General features: G+C 39.5%; 1 protein-coding gene and 1 long non-coding RNA gene across 12 annotated transcripts in view; one reads left to right on the plus strand and one right to left on the minus strand.

Annotated features, from left to right (window-relative positions):
• Positions 1-24,442, plus strand: part of ST3GAL6 (ST3 beta-galactoside alpha-2,3-sialyltransferase 6) — a 66,699-nt gene that overhangs the window by 33,718 nt on the left and 8,539 nt on the right. For 10 of the 11 annotated variants that reach the window (XM_014344315.5, XM_014344312.4, XM_003821902.5 and 7 more), the window contains 7 exons: positions 4,231-4,330; positions 6,691-6,768; positions 8,624-8,727; positions 9,732-9,795; positions 20,751-20,846; positions 23,845-24,031; positions 24,135-24,272. In XM_014344315.5, the coding sequence (XP_014199801.2) occupies positions 4,242-4,330; positions 6,691-6,768; positions 8,624-8,727; positions 9,732-9,795; positions 20,751-20,846; positions 23,845-24,031; positions 24,135-24,272 (756 nt within the window). In that variant the 5' untranslated portion in view covers positions 4,231-4,241. Of the gene's footprint in view, positions 1-4,230; positions 4,331-6,690; positions 6,769-6,933; positions 7,003-8,623; positions 8,728-9,731; positions 9,796-20,750; positions 20,847-23,844; positions 24,032-24,134; positions 24,273-24,442 lie in introns of those variants that run through there. The other variant, XM_055110198.2, reaches the window with a different exon arrangement.
• Positions 16,812-24,104, minus strand: LOC129397419 (uncharacterized). The gene is made up of 3 exons (XR_008624789.2): positions 23,432-24,104; positions 20,905-21,112; positions 16,812-20,756 (listed from the first exon to the last, which is right to left on the minus strand). It is a non-coding gene; the product is annotated as an uncharacterized LOC129397419 (long non-coding RNA).

Below are 24,442 nucleotides of genomic sequence, written 5' to 3' on the forward strand. Positions count from 1 at the left end.
TGCACTAACCTAATGCGTGATAAGTAGAACAATGTTTCTAGAATTATTGCTGAACATGCTTTTTTCTAGCTGGTTGGAAAAGCAAGCTCCCTTTGGTTTGAGAAAGCATTAGGGGAGTCTAAAAAAAAAACCTGACATTTTTTTCAAGTGTTTCTCCGTAGAGTTTGTTTTTATAAACAATGCTAGCATGGTTGGGAGGAGCAGAACTGGGAACAGGGTTGGGAGTAACAGGCTTTTATTTCAGCTGAGTTTGAATCAAAAGTATTATAAGCTTTACCTCCATTTCATCAATTACTAGAATTGATATTGCTTAAGGAGCTTGCAGGATTGCTTAAGTTGGAGAAATGTTCAGTAACGTTTAGTCTGGTAGCAAAAGGAGGGGCCTGTGCTCACTTGTGAAAGCTCACATCTAGGGGGAGGTAGTATAACGCATGGCCTGTGGCCTGATAGAGACAGATTTGAGTCCTCGTTCTGCTACTTGTCAGCTCAACAAAGTCGTTGCTTCTCCCAGAGTTTTGGTTTCCTCCTCTACAAAATAGGAATTGTAAGTCTACCACTTCTTTTGCAAGGTGGTTGTCAGGATGTCATGAGGTAATACACCAAAAGCAATTATCACATGCCTTGGCACAGGCTAAGCACTCATACATCTTAATGCTTCTAATCAGTTGTTATTCACTGAGCATTTACCACGTGCTAGGCATTTAGGGTAAAAAAAAAATAATACAAAGCATCTAGTTATGGGATCTGTATCTGTTACAGTCTCTGTATTTCAGAAATTCTTCCATGGTTCTATTGTATGTCTTAGAGCAGTGATTCTCAAAATTTTGGTGTGCATAAGAATCAAATTGGTGGATGCTGTTTAAATGCACATTCCTGAGCCCCAGAGATTCAGATTAAGTAGAGGCTCAGGAGTGTGCATGTTAACAAGTCCCTGCCTGGTGCAGACTCTTGAGCCTGCCCTAGAGTCACCTCCTTTCACCAATATCTGAATTTACCCTTCTAGACTTCAAGATACCAATGGAACACCATTAGGAATTTTCAGATTAGAATTATCTCTTTTAGATTTGCCTTGTGCTTTTTATCTTGAGAGACAGGATAACACCAGGAATGGAACTCTGAGAAAGAAATGATTGAACCATAAATCTATTTCTGTCTTCCTTAAACTGTGTGACCTCAGACAACTCAACCTTATAAACCTTCAGTTTTCCTCATTCATCAAGAAGACAACACCTGCACACCCATCTAACAAGCTTATTTTGAGCCTTAAGTGGAGGGATGGACATATAAAAGATTTTTTATGAACTTTAATGCTCCACACAAAATATGCTTTTACTATTAAAGCAAAGTGAAACATTTGTCAAGATTGAGTTTAATTTGGCATATATAGGTTACTTATACATTGGGTTACATATCTTAGTTGGAGAATATGTGAACATTTGTCCTCTGCCAGTGAGTCCTTCTCTCCCTTGCCATCCTCTACCCACATTTTTGTAAAGGATGTTTTAGGGACCCTGATTTTAGGAGCATTTGCAGCCACAAAGCTGGCATTGGTCCTGTTTAATGTCAAGATCTTGAAAACTCTTTTTTTTTGGTAATCAAAGCTATATTAAAGGGCCTTATGTCTTTTTAAAAGCAGATAACCTCTTAAATTCTGTTTTTTCTTTGAATGTTTTTGCTCAAAGCAAAATGCCCTTCCACTTATAGAATATAATTAGATAATTGGTTTATTTGTGGAAGCTTTTTCCTGTGAGCAAGCAGAGGAACCATGTTTATCACAAGGATATCCTGGCTGGCCCGTGTCCTTTGCAACTTGAATACTGAAGCTGTGAATTGTACATGAAATACGATAGTGCCTTAACTTCCTAAATGTTTTTCAGGTGGCGTATGCAGTAGCTGTTCAAGAGTGGGTTCGTTTTATTGTTTGAAAACAGAGCATTCTCTCACACTTCTTTGTTTTTAATTAGACCACATATTAGTGAATGAAAAACAACAAAACAATAACACAAGTCTCGCTTACCCATACCTCCGCGTTCTGTAGAATAATACATAAATTGCCCAAAGAGTATGTTTTGGAGAATACATAGGAATTTTGACTCGTAAATACTGACTTCTTTCCCTAGACCTTCATATACTGTCTTAGATGTAAATACATTAAAAAATTTTGCTGATACTGGTAAGTTTTATCCTTGTTGGATCTTTGCATAAATGTCATTCTTTTTTTTTTTTTTTTTTTTTTTTTGTGAAAGGGAGTCTCACTCTGTCGCCCAGGCTGGAGTGCAGTAGCGTGATCTTGGCTCACTGCAACCTCTGCCTCTTGGGTTCAAGCAATTCTCTGCCTTAGCCTCCTGAATAGGTGGGATTGCAGGTGCCTGCCATCACGCCTGGCTAATTTTTTTGCATTTTTAGTAGAGACGGTGTTTCCCCATCTTGGCCAGGTTGGTATTGAACTCCTGACCTCGTGATCCACCCGCCTCAGCCTCCCAAAGTGCTGGGATTACAGGCGTGAGCCACTGCGCCCAGCCAAATGAAGTTATTCTTAGTGGAGCCTTAAATGTTTGATTTGAGCATTTAATAAGATGTTCCTCACTATTTTGGCCCATGGTAAACTGCCTTCCAGGACCATCTAATAACCCAAAGAGGTAGGTGGTGTGTTCTCACTTGTAAACACTTGAGGACCCTCAGGTCAGAAGAGGTAGACTGATTTACCTTAGGGTCCCCACACCATATGTAGAGTTAGGCTGTGAATCTTGTCTTCTGATTTCCAACCAGTGTTGACTCTTCACAGGGATTATGTATACCTAATTAGAAGTATGTGTGAACTAAAGTTTGCTCATTAACTTGCTTATTTATTTGCTTTCTCCTGACATAGTTTTCATTTCTAACTAATTTAGAATAGTGGCATGTGGGGGTGGTGACTGCATTAATAGCAGCAAGAACCAACAGCTGACAGCAAGGGAGGAGTGAAAAGCAACTCAACCAGATAATCATGCCAGTTTAGGACTGCTTAGCAAATAGCCCCACACACCCATTAGCTGCAGAGGGTTTCAACTGTAAGAAAGCCCAGAACAATTATATTTGTTGAGCTGACCCCATATTATCAAGAAAAGTTTAAATTATGTTTAGTATATTCTACTTATAAAGGCAAAGGGAGTGGTTTATTTTAAGATTTCCATTTGAACATATTTACCATTAAAAAGAAGGCAATGCCATATTATTTGGAAATTTATTCAACCAGACTCCCAGGTTCTATACTGCATCGCCATGATTGAGGTTAATAGGCATGGATAGGAGTGAAAGGAGTGGCACATGCAGTTGTTTAGACGAACTAGAAACTTGATAAGGGAGACAGAGAAGCAGTGTACCTGTTTAAAGTCACAGGCGTTGAAATAGGTCTATTATGGAACCATATGTTAAATTTGTCTTTTACATTTAATTACATAAGACAATGGAAACTTTCCCTCTTTTCCTTTGAAGCAAAAGAGAAAACCAAACATGTTTTATAGGTTTTTAAAATATATTCTATAAAGGCTTTTTTTGCATTTACATTTTAGAGAGGATTGTGTCAAGGTTTTTGTCTGTCTGCAAATGTGTAATGAACAATATTGTCAATTTAATACAAAACAAGCAAGTAGCTGAATATACCCGAACTATGATGTGGAAAAATCAAATAGGTGGATCTAAAAGTATATAAAAATTGAGGATGAGGGAAATGTTTTTTCAGTAGCTTTTTTCCTCAGTTAAAAATTAGAAAATGACTTGTAAAAATTATAATGTATAACATTTTAACATCATTTCAAGCACTGAAGAAATGAAATATTCACAGTTTAAGGCGTCTATTCACTTTCTACTGAGAGAGAAAATAGATAGGTTTTAATGTTTGTGAAAAAAGTTTTGGATATGGAATAGATGTGTAAACTTTTATTCTGAAGGAATTATTTCTTTCTTACCTACCATGAGAAAGTAGTAGGGGGAGGCCCCTACCTTTGAGACCGTGGAACTGTTTATTGGCCTAAACATACATTATGTTGTCTTATTGATAAAAGGAGAGACAGAAAAAACATTATCTTTCTGCACGTTTAGTGAGTATTTCCAAAATTACATGCCCACATCATTTTTTTCTATAGTTCCTTTTGTATATTTTTTCCAATAATGCTTATATTTGAGCCATTGTGAAAATCCATTTGTATAACATCCTGGCCTTTGCTTTGGACTTCATTCCTTGTGTTTCAGGTGAGCCAGCCATGAGAGGGTATCTTGTGGCCATATTCCTGAGTGCTGTCTTCCTCTATTATGTACTGCATTGCATATTATGGGGAACGAATGTCTATTGGTAAGTTTCATTTTGTTATTTAAAAATAACTCTCAACCTAGTCTTTCACACAAATCCACAAGTTATAGTAGAGGGTCCTATGAAAAAAACTTGTACCATTGTAACATTTTGAATATTTTCTTGCTTTCCATTGTAAATTGGGGTTTTACCATTCCAGTATCCTATAGATTGTATCTCGAACAATTTAAAAGTTGACAAGCAACACCTGCTTTCTATTGACTTCCCAGTGAAGCCATGGTGTTAACCATCTTTGGGTTATAACATTCTTTCTTTATGCTATAGATCATCTCCTTGAGTTAATGGCATAATTACTGGGCTCAGTGGTACTTAACTTTTGGAACCTAAAATGCTTGCTTAAGAGATTATTGATAAAATACAGATATTACATATGGTTTCCTTTGTTTACATATATTTGGTGAACGATGATATATGTATCTTCTGAAATAGCTTTGACTTGAAATACCACATATAAAACTTTGAAGAGGCACAGATAGTTTTACTGAAGAGAAAGCCTCTGTAATAGGGATTTTAACCTTCTCATTGTCAGTCCTTTGGCTAGGAAAAAAGTTTTGATGACCTTTAAATCCCAAACAGGTGGCAGTACATAATTATGCTAAAATAAATCACATAACTTCCTGTCTTAGACAAAGAGTCAGTATTTTTTGCCAGTGTTTCATAGTAGATCTTAGATCATGTTTCTAACTTGTGCTTACTCGATGAAAAAAAGCTGATGCTTCTGCATTTGATTTCATTACTGGTTGATTGAAAAATAATTGTAATGCTTTTCATGGAAGGACGTTAGGCAAATGGCTACTGGAAAAAACCCAATGCCAGGTGGATAGTTTTGGCCCTAAAGTTTTAGGCTTTGGACCCAAATATCGGGCTAGAGAATTTTGAAGTCTGATTATGTACTAAATGAGGACTACATCAAGGGGATCTATCCCTACATCTTTGCCACATTCTCTGTCCTACCCTTAGTAGTAGAAGACAAAAATAGAAGAGAAAGCAAAAAGCTTACTAGATTGCTACTTTCCTACAAATCCTATTGTTGGTCACAGGGAAAATGATAAAGAAGGTGATGAAAAGGATCTAAATCAGCAGTCTTTTGTCATCAGGGTTGAAGTGACCATGTGACTCCTCAGCTAACACATTACTATAGTCACGCAAGTACCTTGGGATATTAGCTCAGACAGTTGTTTGTGCAATGAACTTGCTTCCTTAAAAATGATTTAAGACATATAATTGTGTTTTTCTTTTAAAAAGTCACCCAAAGGTTGTCTTCACAATATCCTAAAACTGTTTTCTATGTTTTAATGACTTTAGAAATCAAATAATATCTTCATGTTATCCTCCAAATATAATTGAGATTTTTTGGTCTAGTGTGCTGGTCCACCATATTTATATATCTTCCTTATGTATAAATCAAGGAGTCCTTGCCATGTGGTATTCACAAAAGATGTTTTCCTGCGTAAGGAGTTTACTAGCCTCATAGTTCAGAAACCTAGCAATTCTAACTATGGGGATTTTGTACCCACAAAAATGGAAAATTGTGTGTGTCCATGAAGGGTTTAGGATATTTCCTTCATTTTGAATTCTGCTGATTATAGAAGAAAATTGATTAGTTTTTAAATATGAATTCTTCACATAATTGATGATCATTAATAAGTTTTTGTATTAAGCTGTTTTCCTCTTTCCCAGCTAAGTCTGGATCCTGCCATCCACCACCCCTTTCATTTATTTTCCTTGTTGTGCTCTGTCATGTTTCACAATACCCTTTTAAATTGTGGAGACAAGTACTCCATTCAGGAGCACACAAGGGCCTAACTTATGCCAAGAATAGAGAAGAGTTAGAAATGACTCTCAATAGTGTGATTTGTAGAGTCCCCCGGATCCCAAGGCAAGGGTCTATGGAACCTGTTCAGGTCAGGTGTTTCTGTGGTGTTTGCTGCCTGCGTGCGTCAGCAGATGTGGCAGGAGGTGGTAAATAGCCACATGCCCTTGGGGTGAGTTTCGGTTTCTCCAGCTTTCAGGGACTTCTAAAAAGTGAGCCTAGTTGCGGCTTCTACAATGCAGTAATCCTGGCCCTTCTCTGAAGGTCCTTTGAATCATTGCTCTTGGAATCACTTCTGGGTTGCTCATCACCTCAGCTTTTCCACCCTCCCTTTCCTTACATCCATGAATCTCAGGTGTGTGTAGGGCTTGGAGAAGGCACTGGCACACCTCAAGAGGTGCAGGGAGTATTTTTGTTTGCTGCCACAGAACCTCTCAGTGGTGGCATGAATGAGTTCCCAGGGCATTTGCTTCCCTTTGGGCAGGGTGCCCGGTTCTGGTTTCTGACTGACATTATTTTTGTCTCATAGGGTGGCACCTGTGGAAATGAAACGGAGAAATAAGATCCAGCCTTGTTTATCAAAGCCAGCTTTTGCGTCTCTGCTGAGGTAAAAATATACCAGAAAAACCTGTGGCTTACAAAATATTCTAAATGTGCTTGTAATCATTTTCCACACTTGTTTATTTTTTTAATGCAAATCTTAGCAGTATAAAGTGGACACCCCATATTTAAGGAAGAGCTTGAATATCCTGTCTCTTTTTGTGCTTTTAGTCAGAGCTCTGCATATATTTTAAGAAAAGGCATTGAGGAACTCAATCAAACCAGTATTCTTTTCACACAGGTGAGGCTAGAGAGGTCTATTTGTGTTTGATTATAAAAAAGCGAATTGTTCTTTAGGGTTTTATTTTTCCCCCTTGTTGCTCCCATGTTATTTTCCACCCTTATTATTTTGTGGCTTCTCCTTCCTTGCCTCTAGTTTAAACTTTTTGAGTAGAAAATTTCCCTTTTATTAACTTTTAATGAACTACATAGAATGCAAATAATGATTAATCTACATAAAATGTCAATGATTGTTGATTGTGGCTCTTGGGCTTTGTAAAGAATTTACTCTTCTATTCACATGTTCTTTTCCTCCATCACTTTGACTTTGACAGATTGCTCGTCAAAATGCTCTAGATAACAAGAAATAAAAATCTATTCAAGGCATGTTTAATTGGGTAAAACAGGCACAATCTGTTCAGCATTTTTTCTATGAAGCATTAAAAATTCATTTTTTTTCCTATTGTCTTTTATTACTGCACCTTGTTATTACTGGCTTTTAATTCTTTGGGGCTACAGATCCCTTTACAATCAATCAACTCTCTGGAAAACTGCAAATACATAAGACTTTTTCGTATATGATTCCAAGTGTGCTATGGCTGCTTGTAGTCTTTCCAGGGGTGTGCATCCAGTGAGGACCACTGCAAAACTGGAATAGTGTTTTAAACTTTTTTGAACATGACTCAGGAAGAAATACATTTTACTTGGAATCTAGTGCAAACACATATTTATATAATAAGAAAAAAAGAATTTTTACCTTTACTACTCCAGATGTACTGTGTTCTGTTCCATTCACTTTTTAAAAAGATGCCGATCGTGACTCACAAAATTGATTTTATGAGCCACATACGGGTTGCAGACCACAGGTTAAAATAATACTCTAGAATTAAGGTACTCCATAACTTTAGTGAAAAAAGATATCCTTTCCTTTCTGAGAAAACCCAAAAGGGTTAAAGTATTTATGCAAGATTATTCAGCAAGTATGTAAGTCTACAGTGTAAGCGACAGGTAGATTTATGTTTATCATGTGGACAGTATTCTCTGAGGGCAGTCCCCTAGAGTGTACTTGAGGCCACTTTCTCAGAAACAGAAAAGCCAGCAGCAATTTGGAGAAGCTCTTCTGGGAAACCTGGAGCTTTTATCTTCAGTGTTATAAAGAGAACATCTTTCCTTATAATTAGGCTTGGGTGTGGATTTCAGCTTTGTCATTTATGGGATAGTGACCCCAGACTTGTCATAGCTGATACAACTTCACATATATGGTACTTTTAAATTCAGAAATAGCTTAACATCAGCACTTTTATAATATTACTTTGTTTTTTCCTATATATGGCTATTATTTTATCACTTGCTGTTCGTTTGTTTTTAAGTTTTGTTTTTACTTCCTGAGTTGTAACATAATTTTCATCTTAGTAGCTGCAAAGTGTTTTCATTTCAGTTGTGTAGTTCCATTAAGTACCCAATTCTATGCAATATTTCAGCACGGTTTAAAGTTATTTTTAAAAATTTAAAAAAATTATACATTTTTGTATAGCCAGTATAATGATATGAATTATATGCTGTAGTTACTTTTAGTTTTGATTTTAAAAGCTTGCAAATATAGTAGGTATTTGGCAAAATCATTCTTTATCCTTTCCTTCCAGGTTTCATCAGTTTCACCCTTTTCTGTGTGCAGCTGATTTTAGAAAGATTGCTTCCTTGTATGGTAGCGATAAGTTTGATTTGCCCTATGGGATGAGAACATCAGGTCAGTAGTATTATTCTTACCTGGTTCTGTTAAATTTGAGTGGTGTTTGATGAGAATGGCATGTTAATATAATTTTAAGGGCTTTTATTCTTTCTGCTTCCTAATGATTTCCAATGGATATGATTTTGGGATGGAATGAAATGAATTACATTTTAAAATATAAATTCTCACTCCTTTTGAGGCAGTATAGAACCAAAGGATAACAGGGGTAGATTTGTTGTTGTTGAGAAACTACTTTTTACATTTGCTCTGCCGCCATGTGATCCATGTAAGTTCTGGTGCCTTACTTTATTCTAATTTAGAATTAGCAGGAAAACCTGAGGGTTAGCTTCCTTCCTAGCTTCCCATGGCTTCTTTTTACCTGTGAGTTTTATCTCATCAGCGATTCTTATCTCCTTAAGCAGTCTTTTAATTTAATCAGTGGATATTTTATTTTTGTTAAGTTTAGAGATAATTATTCCATCTTCTAATGATAAAACACTTTCCCTTCTGCTTGTTGATAAGTGATTGGCCCTATATAGCATTAAGTTCTAGATTTTTGAGGGATCATAAAAGCCCAAGGTGACAAGCCTTCAACATTGTGAGTCAGATTTTGCTTATTCAACTGATCCTGTGAGGGTGGGGGTTGTATTTTTTGTTTTATTTTTTATTTTAAAACTATTTTGCAGAGAATTTGAGAATTTAATTGGGTTAAACTTACTATTTCTATTCTAACATCAATTTCAGAATCATGTGCTATTTTAAAATTATATGATTGTTTTTCAGATTAAATGTGTTGTTTTTTGGGGAGGTTTTGGAAAGTGTCTTTAGAGCATTTACGATTTTGAATGGGCCTGCTGAAGTAGTGCTGGCTAATTGCAGTTGTATCGTTAATTTTTCACAGAATAAATCAATGTGGCCATGCTGGTTGGAAATGGGTTTGTGTGGGAGGGAGTAAGGTGGTTTACTAAGTACTAAAAAGACATGATTATCCTTTTATTCATAACACTCCATTTGTTTTCTAGCGGAATATTTTCGACTTGCTCTTTCAAAACTGCAGAGTTGTGATCTCTTTGATGAGTTTGACAAGTGAGTTTATTTCCTTGCTTCTAGTCTGGCTTTTAGCTTCAGCTAAGCTGGTTCAAAATATGTACCCCAAGAAATGTAAGATGTATTTACTCAGGAAAATTTCATAGCGTTTGTGCATAACCAAAATTTCTAGTAGTAATTTGACACTTAAATACCTATAAAATTAATTTAGACGCTGCATAACTGGTTGGCTCAAAAGTTTGCAGAATCTTGATGATGATCAACACTGGTCCCAAATCAGGACATTTTTAACCTACATTCATTTTTTTCTAAGTTGTTCCTACTTAAGAATTAGTTCACCCCCTGCTAATCAGCTCATGGCTTCCCTTTATAGGCTGTTTCCCATACTTTTCCATGCATCCTCCAAACTACTGATGAGATTCTTTCTGTCTCACTTGTTAAGGAGATTATTAGATTTTGGAAGCAGCTCTCTTCTTTTTTAATCAGAATTACATTTGAAGGACAAATATACTTGCTTTGATGTTTTCTGACTACAAAAGTAATTTAGTTTTTAGACAATTTTGTCATTAAATAACCGCATATAAATTGAATTGCCAAAAATAGACTTCTTCACTGTTGGGCTTATTTTACAGAGGTAAGTTTATTTCACAAAGTTTCAAGCCACACTTTAGAATTTGGCCAGGGTGCCAGTGTGATAATATGGGTAGTCTATAGATGTAAGGCCTCCATTAAAAAGGAAAATGGCAGAAATTACCCTCTTGCCCAAGAGAATAGGAGTGCTGTTTTTTGGGTGCAGAGAGTGGGGGTAGTGGATAGAGGTCTGAAAGTGTAGATAGAGTTTGCCATAAGAGCAGCGTTAGATTTTGTCCAGGTTTATCTCATTTTTGTCTGTTGGAGACCAAGATGCTTGACGTGAAGTGTGTATTTGTGTAATGTGTATTGGTTCATTTCAGTTTTTTATAACTTCAAACTATGCCATCAACCTAATCAATTTTAATTTTGATTGCATATCAACAGCAACCATAAATTTTTTCAACCCCCAAATTTATGTAGCTCTGATTTGTAGAATATTGTTTTTTGCAGACCTTTCACATATGTGCTTTATGTTGATTCTCTCTAATTCTGTAAGTTTCTGGAGAAACTGAGGCTAGGCACACAGTTTGTTACACTTGGTAAATGCCAGACCCAGGATGTGAACCTAGATAGTTCAACTCCAGTGCCTGGATGTCTGAGTTAAGAGTAATAAAGGTGGCCGGGTGCTGTGGCTGATGCCTGCAATCCCCCAGCACTTTGGGAAGCTGAGGCGGGCAGATCGTGAGGTCGGAGTTCGAGACCAGCCTGGCCAACATAGTGAAACCCAGTCTCTACTAAAAATACAAAAATTAGCCTGGCATGGTGGGGCATGCCTGTAGTCCCAGCTACTTGGGAGGCTGAGGCAGGAGAATTGCTTGAACCAGGGAGGCGGAGGTTGCAGTGAGCTGAGATCCACCACTGTACTCCAGCTTGGGCGACAGAGCAAGACTTCGTCTCAAAAAAAAAAAGATAATTGTGAGTCCTTGCAGCAATTATCTGCAAATATTTGTAAAGATGCTTGACTCTATACATGCAAGCTACTGTCAGGATTCTAGAGGATATATGACTAGAAGTTTTGTTCTTGCCTAGTTTTTATCTAAGAACTAGACTGTGCTTTATTTAGTTGCTTTCATAACCCCTTGTCCCACAGGTGTTCATCTGTTTGTGTATGATGCCTCCATCAGGCTAATTTTTCTCTTCTTGCTGACTTGGTCTTGCTGTTTCCTGCCCCTTTCCTCCTGTCACCAGAATCTCCCCACTCCCCACCATCATGCTAAGTTCATTTCTTAGCATTACCTTTGTTGGGAGAGAAGTAGAGTGTAGCTGGTGAGGAGGGATTGAAAATCATGCTGACTGCAGGAGTCCTTTAGTCTGAAGTTGCCAAGAGTCTGAAGTGAAGTAAATGTATAGTCAGAGACTCTAGATAAAGAGTGAATGGCAAATAACCCTGTAGGATCCCCACAGAGGGAGCACAGTGACACATGTTTTGTAACATCACAGATGTTCAGTTAGCATTGCTGAGTTGTGTGTTCGACCTGGGCAAACCTTAGAGTATTTCGAAAATAGATAAGAATATATTTATGACACTATTATCTTCTATTTGCATAGCACTTTTCAGAGGGGTTCACATGTAGTATTAAATTTTGCCTATATTTTAAGTGAGTCATTCTACCTTTATCATGTGCCCAATGTACAACACATAGAAAAAAACAAACCAGGCTGTGCCTGAGCAATACATTTTTAGTAAACTCCAGAAAGGCAGAATGGACTGAATTGCCTGAATGCTGCCTCTGAGTCAACTTAGTTCCTCAAGTGACCTTATGTAGTTCTCATTTCTCTTCTCAGCCTGGGAATAAAGCTCTAGAAGAAAGATGTCTGAGAACAGTCTTTCTTTCTCAGGCAGAGAATTTAGACTGCCTTTGGCAGGAGAGTCCTCCCTGAGCCCCTGGCTTGTGGATTTGTGAGCTGGGCCCACACGTCCAAGGAGGAAGGTATTGATATTTAGGCTGGCTTGTCCTTCGTCATGGGTCTGTAGGTCAGAGAGGAGGAGCTGAGGTAGAGAGGGATTCCTTTCAAGTTACTTTCCTCCTTTTTCTGCTTTCTTTACTGATATTTATAAAATTGCTGGCCTTGCTCTCTGCTCATTTTTTCCTACCTGTGCTCTAGAAGGTGCTTGACATAGTTTGAGTTGTAACAGCTAAGCACATTATTTTCCTTGCTTTTTATTCTCCTTCCATCCTCTTTGTCCCTTCTAGAAAGGGTCAGATGTTGTTGGTGCTGTTGTTTCAAATCTGAATCCTTTAAGATTCTACCAGATATAAGTTGTAGTTTTGTCAGATATCTTGTCCAGCATGTATGATGCCCTCAGTTGGGATAGATTCCACTGTGAATGGGAAAACTCAAAATATCAGTTGTGATTGTAAGAAGGAAGTTCTCCTTTTGTCCAGTTTTCATGTAAATGAACTCTGCAGGTAAACTTGCCAGGGCTGGTTCTGTGAGCATCAGGGACCAAGGCTGCTTCTCTATCTTAACGCCACCATTCCTAAATATACAACTTGTTCCTTCTGGTCTGGTGTGGCTGGAGTTCCACCAATCACGCCTACCTCCCTGCCAGCCAGGAGGAGGAAAGGGCGAAGGGCATACCCCAACCCTTTAAGACATGCCTTCTTCTTAAGGGCATCTCCCAGAAATCCCATATAACACTTCCTTACCTCCAATGATGTGCTGGAACCAGTTGGTACCAACTTGTGAGAGCTGTATCTCTTTGTATTCAGCTCCATATTTAGTGCCATCAAGGTGAAAGCTTGAAATGGCCAAGGTGAGAGTATTCGTACCATGGGAATTGGCAAACATTACAAATCAGGGCTTTGCCCATTCATACTCCTCCCCCTCCCCCAGAACTGATCGTTAAACATTGACTAGCAACCACTGTTTGCATCCCATTGGATAGGACTCCATCACAAGGCCACCCCTAGCTGGAATGTGGACCGGAAAATGTAGCTTGTATTCCAGGTGACTGTGTGCTCACCTTTAAAAGCAAACGTGATTTTAACAGATGAAGGAAACAAGATTATTGGGGAACAAATAGCTGTCTTTACCAATATTCTGCATCATTTCCCTGGTCCCCATCTGTTTTTATGCCTGGTCACTTTCAGGATTCTGAAGTCAAATATCTGACTCTGCTCTCTAACAACTGAGTTCAGTGCATCTTTTTTATCTGCTGCTGCTACTGATTTCTCATGGACACAGGCTCTTCTCTTTATTCTCCAAAGCACAGCCAACATAAGGTGACTAAGTTTAACAAACTTCACTGAAGACTGAGGATTTTTTTAAGAGAATTGCATCACAGAAAAGGAATACTAAAAATATGGCCATATTCCAAGGCCCTAATCCTTCCTGGCTGTCCATGTAGCTCCTCAGCACCAGTCTGCCCCCTAGTCCTAAGGATTATTGCTTTCTCCTCAGTGGAAGTACATCCTCACACAGCTAGAAACAGCAGCAACCCTAAATTATCAAATCTCAGCTCCCACTTAAAATGCACAGACAAGCTCCCCATCCCCAACCACCAACATTCCTTCTGAAAGCATGCCAAGTTTTATGAAGAATGCTTTAGTCCTGCAGCACAGGTGGTTATATAGTAACTAGACATAAATATCTTACCTAACTAAAGCACCTGTGTCAAGTCAGTTGCCTGCTAAATGGACAAGGATTTGTAAAAGCTGCCTGGTTGCTCTCTCAAGCAGCATCCATTATGTCAGCATCAGCAAAGCTGGGTTAGATTGACTACCAGCCAGGCCAGGAGCATGTCTTTAGAAAACTTAAAAAAGAATTAGACATTAGTGGTGTATTTATCGAAAAAGAGTCCTAACTCTAAACAGAATATCAATATCTGCCTCCCTACTTTAGACATTCTGCTGTTTTGCAGAGTTTCTTTACATTGCAGGATTTTTAGCAAGGAGAGCTTGAGGATGAGGGGAAGTTGCGATTCTACATCAACAGAGTGAATCATTTGTGGTGAATATGCAGAAGCAGCCCCTGCCTGCTTTCTAGCATCGGCTGTGGTCAGATGTTGGGTAAAGGTATAGAAGTCTCAGTACTTTTGCCAAAGGAAATGGTCTCTTCCATCAGAGAGTAACATACAAGACCTAAGTGATTCCCTTACTTCACAAAAGAGCAAACCGAGATCAGAGAGGTCAGATTACTACACCAAGGTCCTAAGAGGTGCTAAGCGGAGGAGCCAGAACTAGCAACCAGGTCTCCAACTATAGTTCCTTGTGTAGTTTGAGGATCTTCTGGCTGCAAGTAATAGTCTTCACTAGGAGTGATTTAAACTAAGTGGACATTTATTATCTCCTGTATTGTGTAGACATGTGGATTCAGGTCTGCATATTTGTGGTTCCAGCTTGCAGTGTGGGGCTGCTTATGGCTGTACAGACTGTGGATTGCACAACTCCAGGGAGTACCGATTCATTCATATAGTTATCTGAATGGTGCTCCCTGACATCGGACTGTGTACAACTTACACATATGTTTGGAGTGGCCCTGGTTGGGGGATTGAGTTAGTGGCTCAGTGATGTCAAGCCTCCAGGGTAGTTTTTCTGTGGCTGTCTTTTTCTCTGATGTGTAGCTGCTCTTTTTGTTATCACGTGTCAATGTCTAAGCAGAAAGGAAGAAGTGAGTAATGAAGTATCCTGTTCACATGATTCTTTTGGCAGCAGCAAAATCTCTTCCAAAAGCATCTAATAGACTTCCCTAATATCTTATTGCCCAGGGATGGGTCACATGGCTATGTCTAGATGAAACATTGGCAGAGGCAATGAGCTCACTATTATAGGCTTAGGAAAGCAGGGATCTGCTAGCAAGGCACATGGGGTAATGGGTTGGGAATGTGAGTGGTATGATTTGCCATAGATTGTTACACTGAAGGTAGAGTCATGTATTTTAATGTACATGATGGTATTGAAGGGAAAATGCATGTCAAAAAGCATTTGTAAAATAAAACACATCATAGATCATTTGAAATGGGCAACTCAAGTTTGCTTGCTCTATATTGATTGTGTTTAATGTTTCCCTCTGCATAAGGTAATGACTCTTCCAGCTTTTGCCTGACTTTATGAGAAACAGCTTTCACCTTGGGGAAGTGTAATCTCTTACTACCACTGCTTTAGCAGCTTTCCAGATTTCCATTAACAGGTTCCAAAACAATTATTTTGTTTTCTGGGTAAGCAGTTTAGAGCATACGCATTTTCCTACGTGTTTCCAGGGTGGTTGGAGGAGTAAAAGGTAATTTCTTCTCCAAACACAAAGTAGGGAAATAACCTCCATATACTTAATGTAACAACCAAACTGAATTCTAAAATGCACAGCCTGTGAATCAGGAAGTGTTGTAGATGGGAGGATACAGAGATATAAATGATACTATTCTTTCCTCTAGGGACTCACAATTTACTGCAGCTATTTCTACATGAAAGTTATGTTAATTAAATATGTGAAGTTTTACAGTCACCCAAAGGACACTGAAAGTCATTGTTCCACACCTAAAAAGGCAGAGGAAGCCAGAATCACAAGCCAAATGGATGAAGTCAAGGAGAGAATGAATCAGTCCTTTCAGAGTATGGGGTACTTGCTAGAGAGTGAGGGAAGCAATGAGTAACGAGGAGTGTGATTCAGACAGCTTATCTGTACCATTCCATACTTCCCAGAGCCATGGTGGTACTATGAATACTAGCTGTAGATAAAGTGTTATTGCCAAAGAGTAGTCCTAGGGATGCCCTCAAAAGAGTTTCTATATGATTCTCAGAAAAATGCGTAAATCTTTGCAATATCCTTTACCAGGAGGAAAAGTGGACTTTCATTGATAAGGTTTCCTTTCAAAAGCATTGGCATGATTTCCTATAGTAAAGGCCCTTCTCTCTTTCTGTTTGTCCCCTATAAGCTGACAGGAAAAAAAAGTAGAAAATGAAACTCCTAAAAATATGGTGACGTAGAGCTGCAAAGAATCTTTGGAATGGGCATTCTAAATGAGGCAATGTCTATGTTATTTCTTCCTGTTTTTTAAAAGTCCTTGAACTGCTGGGACCGTAAGTAGGAGAGGCTGAGTATGAGGAATTGCCCTGCAGAAGAGATCTGCCTGAAACCCTAGACCCCTCTTTTTTCTTGGCTTGTAGGGTATGTGGGAGGAGGTCCAGGACCTTGAGTCTGAGTGATGACCAGTGATAATGGCACATGTATATGACAGAGGGTAGCTACTCTTACCATGATACTCTTTGGGCCACGCATTATCTAGGGCTTGATGACCATCTGTAACTCAGTGTGATAGAGTGGAAACTTCTGTGAACACTAAGGTCTAAGCTATCAGTTCATTGTTGAGCAATGTTATATAACTGACCACGTCTAAGACTGAGCTCAGTCAATCCCATTACTGGGTATATACCCAAAAGATTATAAATCATTATACTATATAGACATTATACTACATAGACTTTATACTATATGCACATGTATGTTTATTGCAGCACTGTTCACAATAGCAAAGACTTGGAACCAACCCAAATGCCCATCAATGATAGATTGAATAAAGAAAATGTGACACATAGACACCATGGAATACTATGCAGCCATAAAAAAGAATGAGTTCATGTCCTTTGCAGGGACATGGATGAAGCTGGAAACTATCATTCTCAGCAAACTAACACAGGAACAGAAAACCAAACACCGCATGTTCTCACTCATAAGTGGGAAGTGAACAATGAGAACACATGGACACAGGAAGGGGAACATCACACACTGGGGCCTGTCGCAGGGTTGGGGGCTAGGGGAGGGATAGCATTAGGAGAAATACCTAATGTAGATGATGTATTGATGGGTGCAGCAAACCACCATGGCACTTGTATACTTATGTTAACAAACCTGCACGTTCTGCACATGTATCCCAGAACTTAAAGTATAAAAAAAAAAAAAAATAGACTGAGCTGAGTAACCTTTCTGGGGTCAACTTCAGATATTTGGCTTGTTGTTCAGGAGTCTTTTGTAGAGGATAGGGGCACTGGTGGTATGCTAGTGGCTTGTTGGCCTTTGCCCCTGCATGTTCCATGTAGGTAGAGTCAGGTAGCCCAGTGTCAGACTGGGAACTCCAGGCCAGGATGGATGCAGGAGCCCCTGAGGCACCTGGGCTCAGGGCCAGGCAGCCCCTTCTCTTGACAGAGGATTGGCCTACAGCCTTCATTGAATGGAGAGGATTAGACTAGATAGCATCTATAGATATTCCCCCTCTACCCCTATGCAGGTTGTCTCATGGGAACAGCTGTTATTTCAATCCTGTCTGTGCTTAGCCATGCCTTCCCCAGTGCCTAGCCTTGCTTAAAAATTCCTAGTGGAGATGGAGCCAGCTTTAGGAGGTGTAGCCTCTGATCTGAATTAAACTGACCCTGAGGTTATGGAAAGGGCAAGCAAGCTGTGAGTGTGAGAATCGCCCCCTGCTATAGCATATTCATGGGATGATTTGGGGAGGATAATGGCAATAATACCCTGAGAGGAAAGGGTTTTGAATATTCAGCAGCTCCCATCTCAGCCATACTACATGGCCCCACAGCAGAGAGCCTTTGATAAAGTTGGCTTTCTAGAATAGGGATTGAAGTCAAACTTGCTTGTAAAAGCATCTAGAGTTATGTTACTTTCTTATTTAGAAACAGAGAGCCCAGGACCATGAGGCTTCCGCCTGCTGGACAGCAAGGACTTCCAGTAGCTTCTCAGCTGTTTTCCCAGTCACTTTCAGAAGCAAGGCTGCTATAGCTAATTGATGTATGAAAGATGTAATTACAGCCATTGATAGGGAAAATATCAGCAATATGATGCACTTGGAAGCTCAGAAAAAAGTCAAAAGGCTGTACCATGACTCTCACAATAGCCAGATCTGAATATAAAATCTAGTCTCTTCTGGTGATGGAGAAAAGGAAGTGTCATCCATACAAGATGAATTTACACTCTGAATCCCAGGAGGTCCCGCACGTAGGAAGTGCCTGCAATCCAAGTACCATGCTCTTTACTGCCTCTCCTGCTTCCAGCACTGTCCCTGGGGTCATCCAAACCAGTACAGCAACCCAGCTGGCCTCTCTTCTTCTGAAAACATCTCCAACTTCAACAATACTTTGAGATACCATATTGCTGGTATTTCAAAAACTGCTGTCAGCAGGGAGGAGGCCAATGGCGTGCCCATAGATCATGTTCAGCCTCCAGGTGGTCTCATAATCAACAAAGAATCTGAAGTTTACAAGATGCTTCAGGAGAAACAGGAGTTGAATGAACCCCTGAAACAGTCTACCTCTTTCCTGATTTTGCAGGAAATCCTGGAGTCTGAGATAAAAGGGGATCTCAACAACCCTCAGGATTCAGAAGTGTTAAAACTCCTGACCCTAAGTGGCTGCATCAATTGGAAATGCTCAGAAGGTGCCCATGTGTGACAATGCGGTCCTGGCATTGTAGGCATGTTTGTAAAGCAGCGGGGACCATCATCCCCTCCCTGAATGTTACGTGTGCACTGATTGTGACACTCACCCAAAAGAGAAGGGCTTTTTTTTTTTTTTTCCATCAAATCTACTGTGAAGAGCATGCCCAGGAGCAAGTCACACCACTTGAGGGTACGATGTGGTCATCATGTTCCCCAAGTGATCCAGCAGACCTGAACTGACCACCGTTCTCCAGCCAGCCTCTGCTGCAGCTAGTTCTCTAAATGTTCTGGCCTTGTCTCTTGAAAGTTCTGTACTTATTCCCCCCACCCCCCAACCCGCTTACCTTGGTTTTATCCCTGCTCATTGAGCCTTGAGTCCCTTGTCTTGGTTAACTGACTCACACTGACTGTGTGGTGCCCGCCCACTTTTACAATGAATGGCAAACTGTTTTTGTTCAGTGTCCCCTTGCCGGCAACACTGTGTACCTTCCTCCCCTCAGTTCTTCTCTGCTGCAAATGGACATCAGCCACATTTGAACCAAATCAAATACAATATGTCTGACATTGATTTCATTTTTGCTCAATCTATAGACTCCCAGAAAAAAGAAATAAAAAAAAAACAAAGAAAATTTAAATGAACAAAAAACAGATCCTTCTGGAACCTACTGTGACATGAGACATGTCCACAAGGCGAGGTTTCAGGCACACACTGAAGGAGCATCTGCTGGACAGCCCTCCCCGCCCCCAAGTCCTTACCAACCTGTGCCACTGGTACTTATTTTTCTTGACTGATTAGGTAGACACTGATTTAGGCATGACTCTTTAATATTTGAGAGCCTAGAGCTTCCAATTAAAATATGTTGAAAGTATTTTTTAAATTTTAAACCTTACAATCAGATGAACTGTACTACTCAAAAAGGTAAATTTAATGAATATAGGAGTGTGTACATCATCTCCTGTTTACCTGACAAAGCCAATGCTTGGCTCTTTTAAACAGTTTCCGAATTCCCACATTCTCCATGTTTCCGGGTTCTACAGTGTTTGTACAGTTTTGCTACTCATTGATTTCCTAAAATCCTTAAGGTCTTGAGTTCATCTGGTCTGCTGATTTCATGGGTCTTAAGGAAACAGTGTTCTCTTTAGACTTTCCATGCCATGAGGGCCCTGGAAGGATAGCCTCAACAACTTTCCCTTCTGTGGTTTTGTTCCCTAGCGGGCAAGGACACAGTCTATTTTGTCATTTCTCCAGGCCTGCCTGGGTGAGGGTAAGAGCTGGGAGAGAGATGGACCAGCAACACGAAGTTCCCCTTTGTGTTCTACTTTAAAGCTGTTTGCCAGGAACACCGCATGAACTTTTAGTTTGTATTGGTTAAGCTCCAAGGACCAGTCCATGTTTGAGAAATTGAAGTGAGCATGGGCAGGGTACAGAAAACTGCACTTTTCTCACCAGATTCCAAACTGTCCATCTCCACACTTGTGCAGCAGAGAGCCAGAGGTAGAATCTTCGAGGAGTGGGTAATGCTGGCAAAGAATGTAGACCTGCTTAATGTAAAACACACATGCAGAGTCCTATATGGAGGTGTGTTTCACAGTCTCAAGTTCTGGATCCACATGCTAGTTCCACTTTGGAGTATGACTTTAAAATGTTACATAATAGATTTCTGAACCTCTTTCTTCATTTGTATACTGGGAATATCAGGCTTACTTATCTCAATAGGTGGGTATGAGAATCAAATGAGAGAACATGTATGGGCTGATAATAGTTGCTGACAATGATATGCTCTTCCTATAGAATGTTACTCATTGAATCTTGTATCTTTTTAATACAGCTCTAGACTTGTAAGTCGCAGTTGGTTCTTTTTCTACTTGCGCAACAAGTGGAATTTGGCACTGGGTTTCTGACAGTATGCATGGATTCTTGGAATCAGTTTTGTAAAAGATGGCTCAATCTCTCACTTGTCCATCTGTCCAACAGCATACCCTGTAAAAAGTGTGTGGTGGTTGGCAATGGAGGAGTTTTGAAGAATAAGACATTAGGAGAAAAAATCGACTCCTATGATATAATAATAAGGTAAATATATTTTCTATTTGCTACCCTAGAATTGTTTCAAAAGAATATGGTTTCTTACCTTAATACAGCTGTGTTTTGACAGGAAGGGGAGATGTTTCCATTTGGTTTTTTTTTTATTGCACAACCTTCTCTCTTGGTTGTTGGCTAGAGTTAGACGTAGATTTCAGGTTACTCATTTAGCAAGTATTTGTTAAGTCTCCTTAGTATGCCAGCATGCTTCTAGCCACAGGACAGATAGCAATGGATAAGAACAATGTTTGTGCTCCCTGTGGAGGGAAGAAAATGAGTAATTAAATATATAAAAATAATAAATGCCATACATAATTTAAAAAGGATATAACAGAGAATCTTTGAATGGCTCCTTTGTAATGATTGACCACTTTGAGAAGGAGATATCTAAGCAGGGCCCAAGTGACCACACAGCAACAGCCATATGAAGATTATGGTAGAGCAGTCCAGGCAGAAAGGATGTTTGCTGCAGGGCCTCAGGAGGAGATGATCCTGAGTTTGAGAGGAGTAGCAAAGAAACCCAGTGAAGCTGGAAAGTAGCAGGCAGGGGGAGAGTGGTGGAATTGGAAGCTGAAGCGGTGAGCAAAGATCAGGCTGCATAGGACTTTGTAAGCTAGGATTAGAAACTTGGATTTTAAGTACAACAGGAAGCTTTTTAAGGGTTTTAAGCAAGAGAACAAAGCAGTCTGGTTATGTCTTAAATATTCTGGCTGTGGCATGGACAATGCAATGTGAGGGACAAGGGTGGAAATGAAGAGGCCAATTAGGTTGCTGTATTCGGGTATAATATGATGGTGGCTTGGGACAGGATTGTTGTAGGAGAGGAAGAGATATGTGGACTGACTGAAGATGTGTTTTAGACATAGAGTTATCGGGATTTGTTGCCGTATTAGATGTGAAGAGTAATGAGAATAAAGAAATCAAGGATGCCTCCTACTCTGTTTTCAGCTTAGGAGATTGGCTGGAGAGTGGTATCATTTATTAAGTTGGGGAAGACTGGTATAGGAGCAGGTTTAGAGGAAAACCATGATATGAACATGTTAGATTTGAGATGCTTGTTAGATTTGCAGTGGGTATGTCGAGTAGGCAGTTGGATAAACAGGTTAAAATCTTGATGGTGTGTGGCCTATAAGCTGTATTTAAACCATGGACTGGGTGAGATTTCCCAAGGAGAGACTGAGAGAGAGAGAAGAGAGTGAGGACTGAGCCTCGGAGAACTCAAAATTTAGAGGTTGAGCAAAGAAAAAGGAATGTGTAAAAGAGATGAAGAGGATCCACCAGTGAGGTAAGAAGAAAATCGGGAGAAGGTGATCACAGAAGCCAAGAGAGCAAAGTGTTCCAGGACAGAAGGAGTGACCAACTGTATCCCAGTGCTGGTGAGAGGTCATGCAAGATAAGAACAGAGTGGTGACCATTGGACTGGTGACCTGAGGCTCACTGACACTCCCAATAAAAGCAGGCTTAGAGGCGTGATGTGGCAAGAAGCCCGGCTGGACTAGGTCGAAGAGGGAATGCAGAGAATGTACACCTGAATGTACAGATGAAGATTTAGAGAAACCAATGTAGTCCAGGGATTTTGCTTCAAAGAGGAGTTGAGAAATCAGATGGCAGTTAGAGATGGTTATGCAATCAGGGGTTTTTTTGTTTGTTTGTTTTCTTCTTTTGAAAAGATTGGAGGCACTATAGTACATTGGTTAACTGGTGGAAATGAGAAAGAGATTGGGGTGGTAAAAGAGAGGGGAAGGGGGTTCAGAACACAAGTGTGGTTAATGTTTCATAATGGAAAGGAGAGCCAGGATTGTGGTTACAACTACCAAGAGTCCCTCTGATGTAGTGAGGGGAAAATATGGACCTTTCTATCTCTATTTTTTTAGTGAAAGGTCAAGATAAGGTCATCATCTGGGATAAGTGTGTGTGTGTGTGTGTGTGTGTGTGTGTTAGGAGTAGCTATGAATAGTTTAAAGAATGGCAAAGTTAGCATACTGAGGCAATACATTAGGATGGTTTGGCAGCTTTGGGGGTTTTGTGGGGTTACAAGCTGCCTAGGGTTTCTGCATGGTGAGGTCACCTTATTTTCTGTTTACTATCCATTTTGAGGAAGCTGTGATAATTTACCTACAAAACAATTTTGAAGCAATCACAGGTTTCTCTACCCATAATTGTCTAAATCTGATAATTTAGAGCCACAGGAAACCCTTGCAGGAAAATATCATGGGTACAACATTTTGAAAGTCATCTCAAGTGTTAATAAGTCTGTTCGTCTTATATTACGTAGAGTCAGTAGCAAAGGGCAAAACAGTATTTATCCTCCTTGGGGACACTGTTTTGGAAACAAAGCATTTCTTTTTTTATAGCATGCCTTCATAATGTGTGCATAAATAGTGCATGTGCAACCTTGGCTTTCAGCATACACAAACCCAACGGTAGATACTTTGTGGTTCTTTAGTTTACTCTAGCAATAGACATTCATTTGGTTGTGCTTGAATATAATATAGCAGATTTATATTGTTAACCTTATTTCAGAGTACAACAATTTTGATGGGTCTTTAAACCAACTTAAATGTGATTCTTCTTACCTGTCAGTCACACACATCCATGTGCTACATGACTGTGTGGCTTTGAGCAAGTAATTTTCTCTCCAGGGGTTTGTCGTCCAAGTTCTCTTTCAACTCTGGTATCCTGTGGCTCTGTGTTCCCACTTTTTTAAATTTAGTCTTCAGTTCCCCTGGAGGTAAGACTGAATTATCATTGGCTCCACAATTAATTTTCAAATACAAATGAACATTTCTGCCTTTGATCAACCAACTATTTCATGAAAAGGAATGATCTCCTTGGCCATTATGTGTGAAAGATTGATCTATTGCTTTGTGGCTTCAGAGCACAGGATAAAAGGCTGATGTTTGTCCAACTCTGAAACCTCTGAGAACTGTGATGGGAATGGCAGATACTGCACTTGGTCTACATATCTTGTATGTTTTACTATCCACAGAATGAATAATGGTCCTGTTTTAGGACATGAAGAAGAAGTTGGGAGAAGGACAACCTTCCGACTTTTTTATCCAGAATCTGTTTTTTCAGATCCTATTCACAATGACCCTAATACAACAATGATTCTCACTGCTTTTAAGCCACATGATTTAAGGTGGCTGTTGGAATTGTTGATGGGTGACAAAATAGTAAGTAGGCAAAATTGTTCTGCCTTCAGATTACCTTTAGTGCTTTTTTTCCTTAAAAACCAGACAGCCACACTGTTCTATTCTCTATATTTTTTACTTTCAGAACACTAATGGTTTTTGGAAGAAACCAGCCTTAAACCTGATTTATAAACCTTATCAAATCCGAATATTAGATCCTTTCATTATCAGAACAGCAGCTTATGAACTGCTTCATTTTCCAAAAGTGTTTCCCAAAAATCAGGTATGTATTTATCTCTGCATGGTTTCAAACTACAGATCTGGCTGAGGTAGGATAGAGGGTCCTGGGAACTCTCAGAAACTGTATGAGAACCACAGCTCATGAGATGATTTCTGAGGGCCATCTCTGAGTTAGTAAAAGTAGTTATCTATGGATATTATCTTTATGTTTTT

This window comes from Pan paniscus, chromosome 2 (assembly GCF_029289425.2).
Source record: "Pan paniscus chromosome 2, NHGRI_mPanPan1-v2.0_pri, whole genome shotgun sequence".
NCBI lineage: Eukaryota > Metazoa > Chordata > Mammalia > Primates > Hominidae > Pan > Pan paniscus.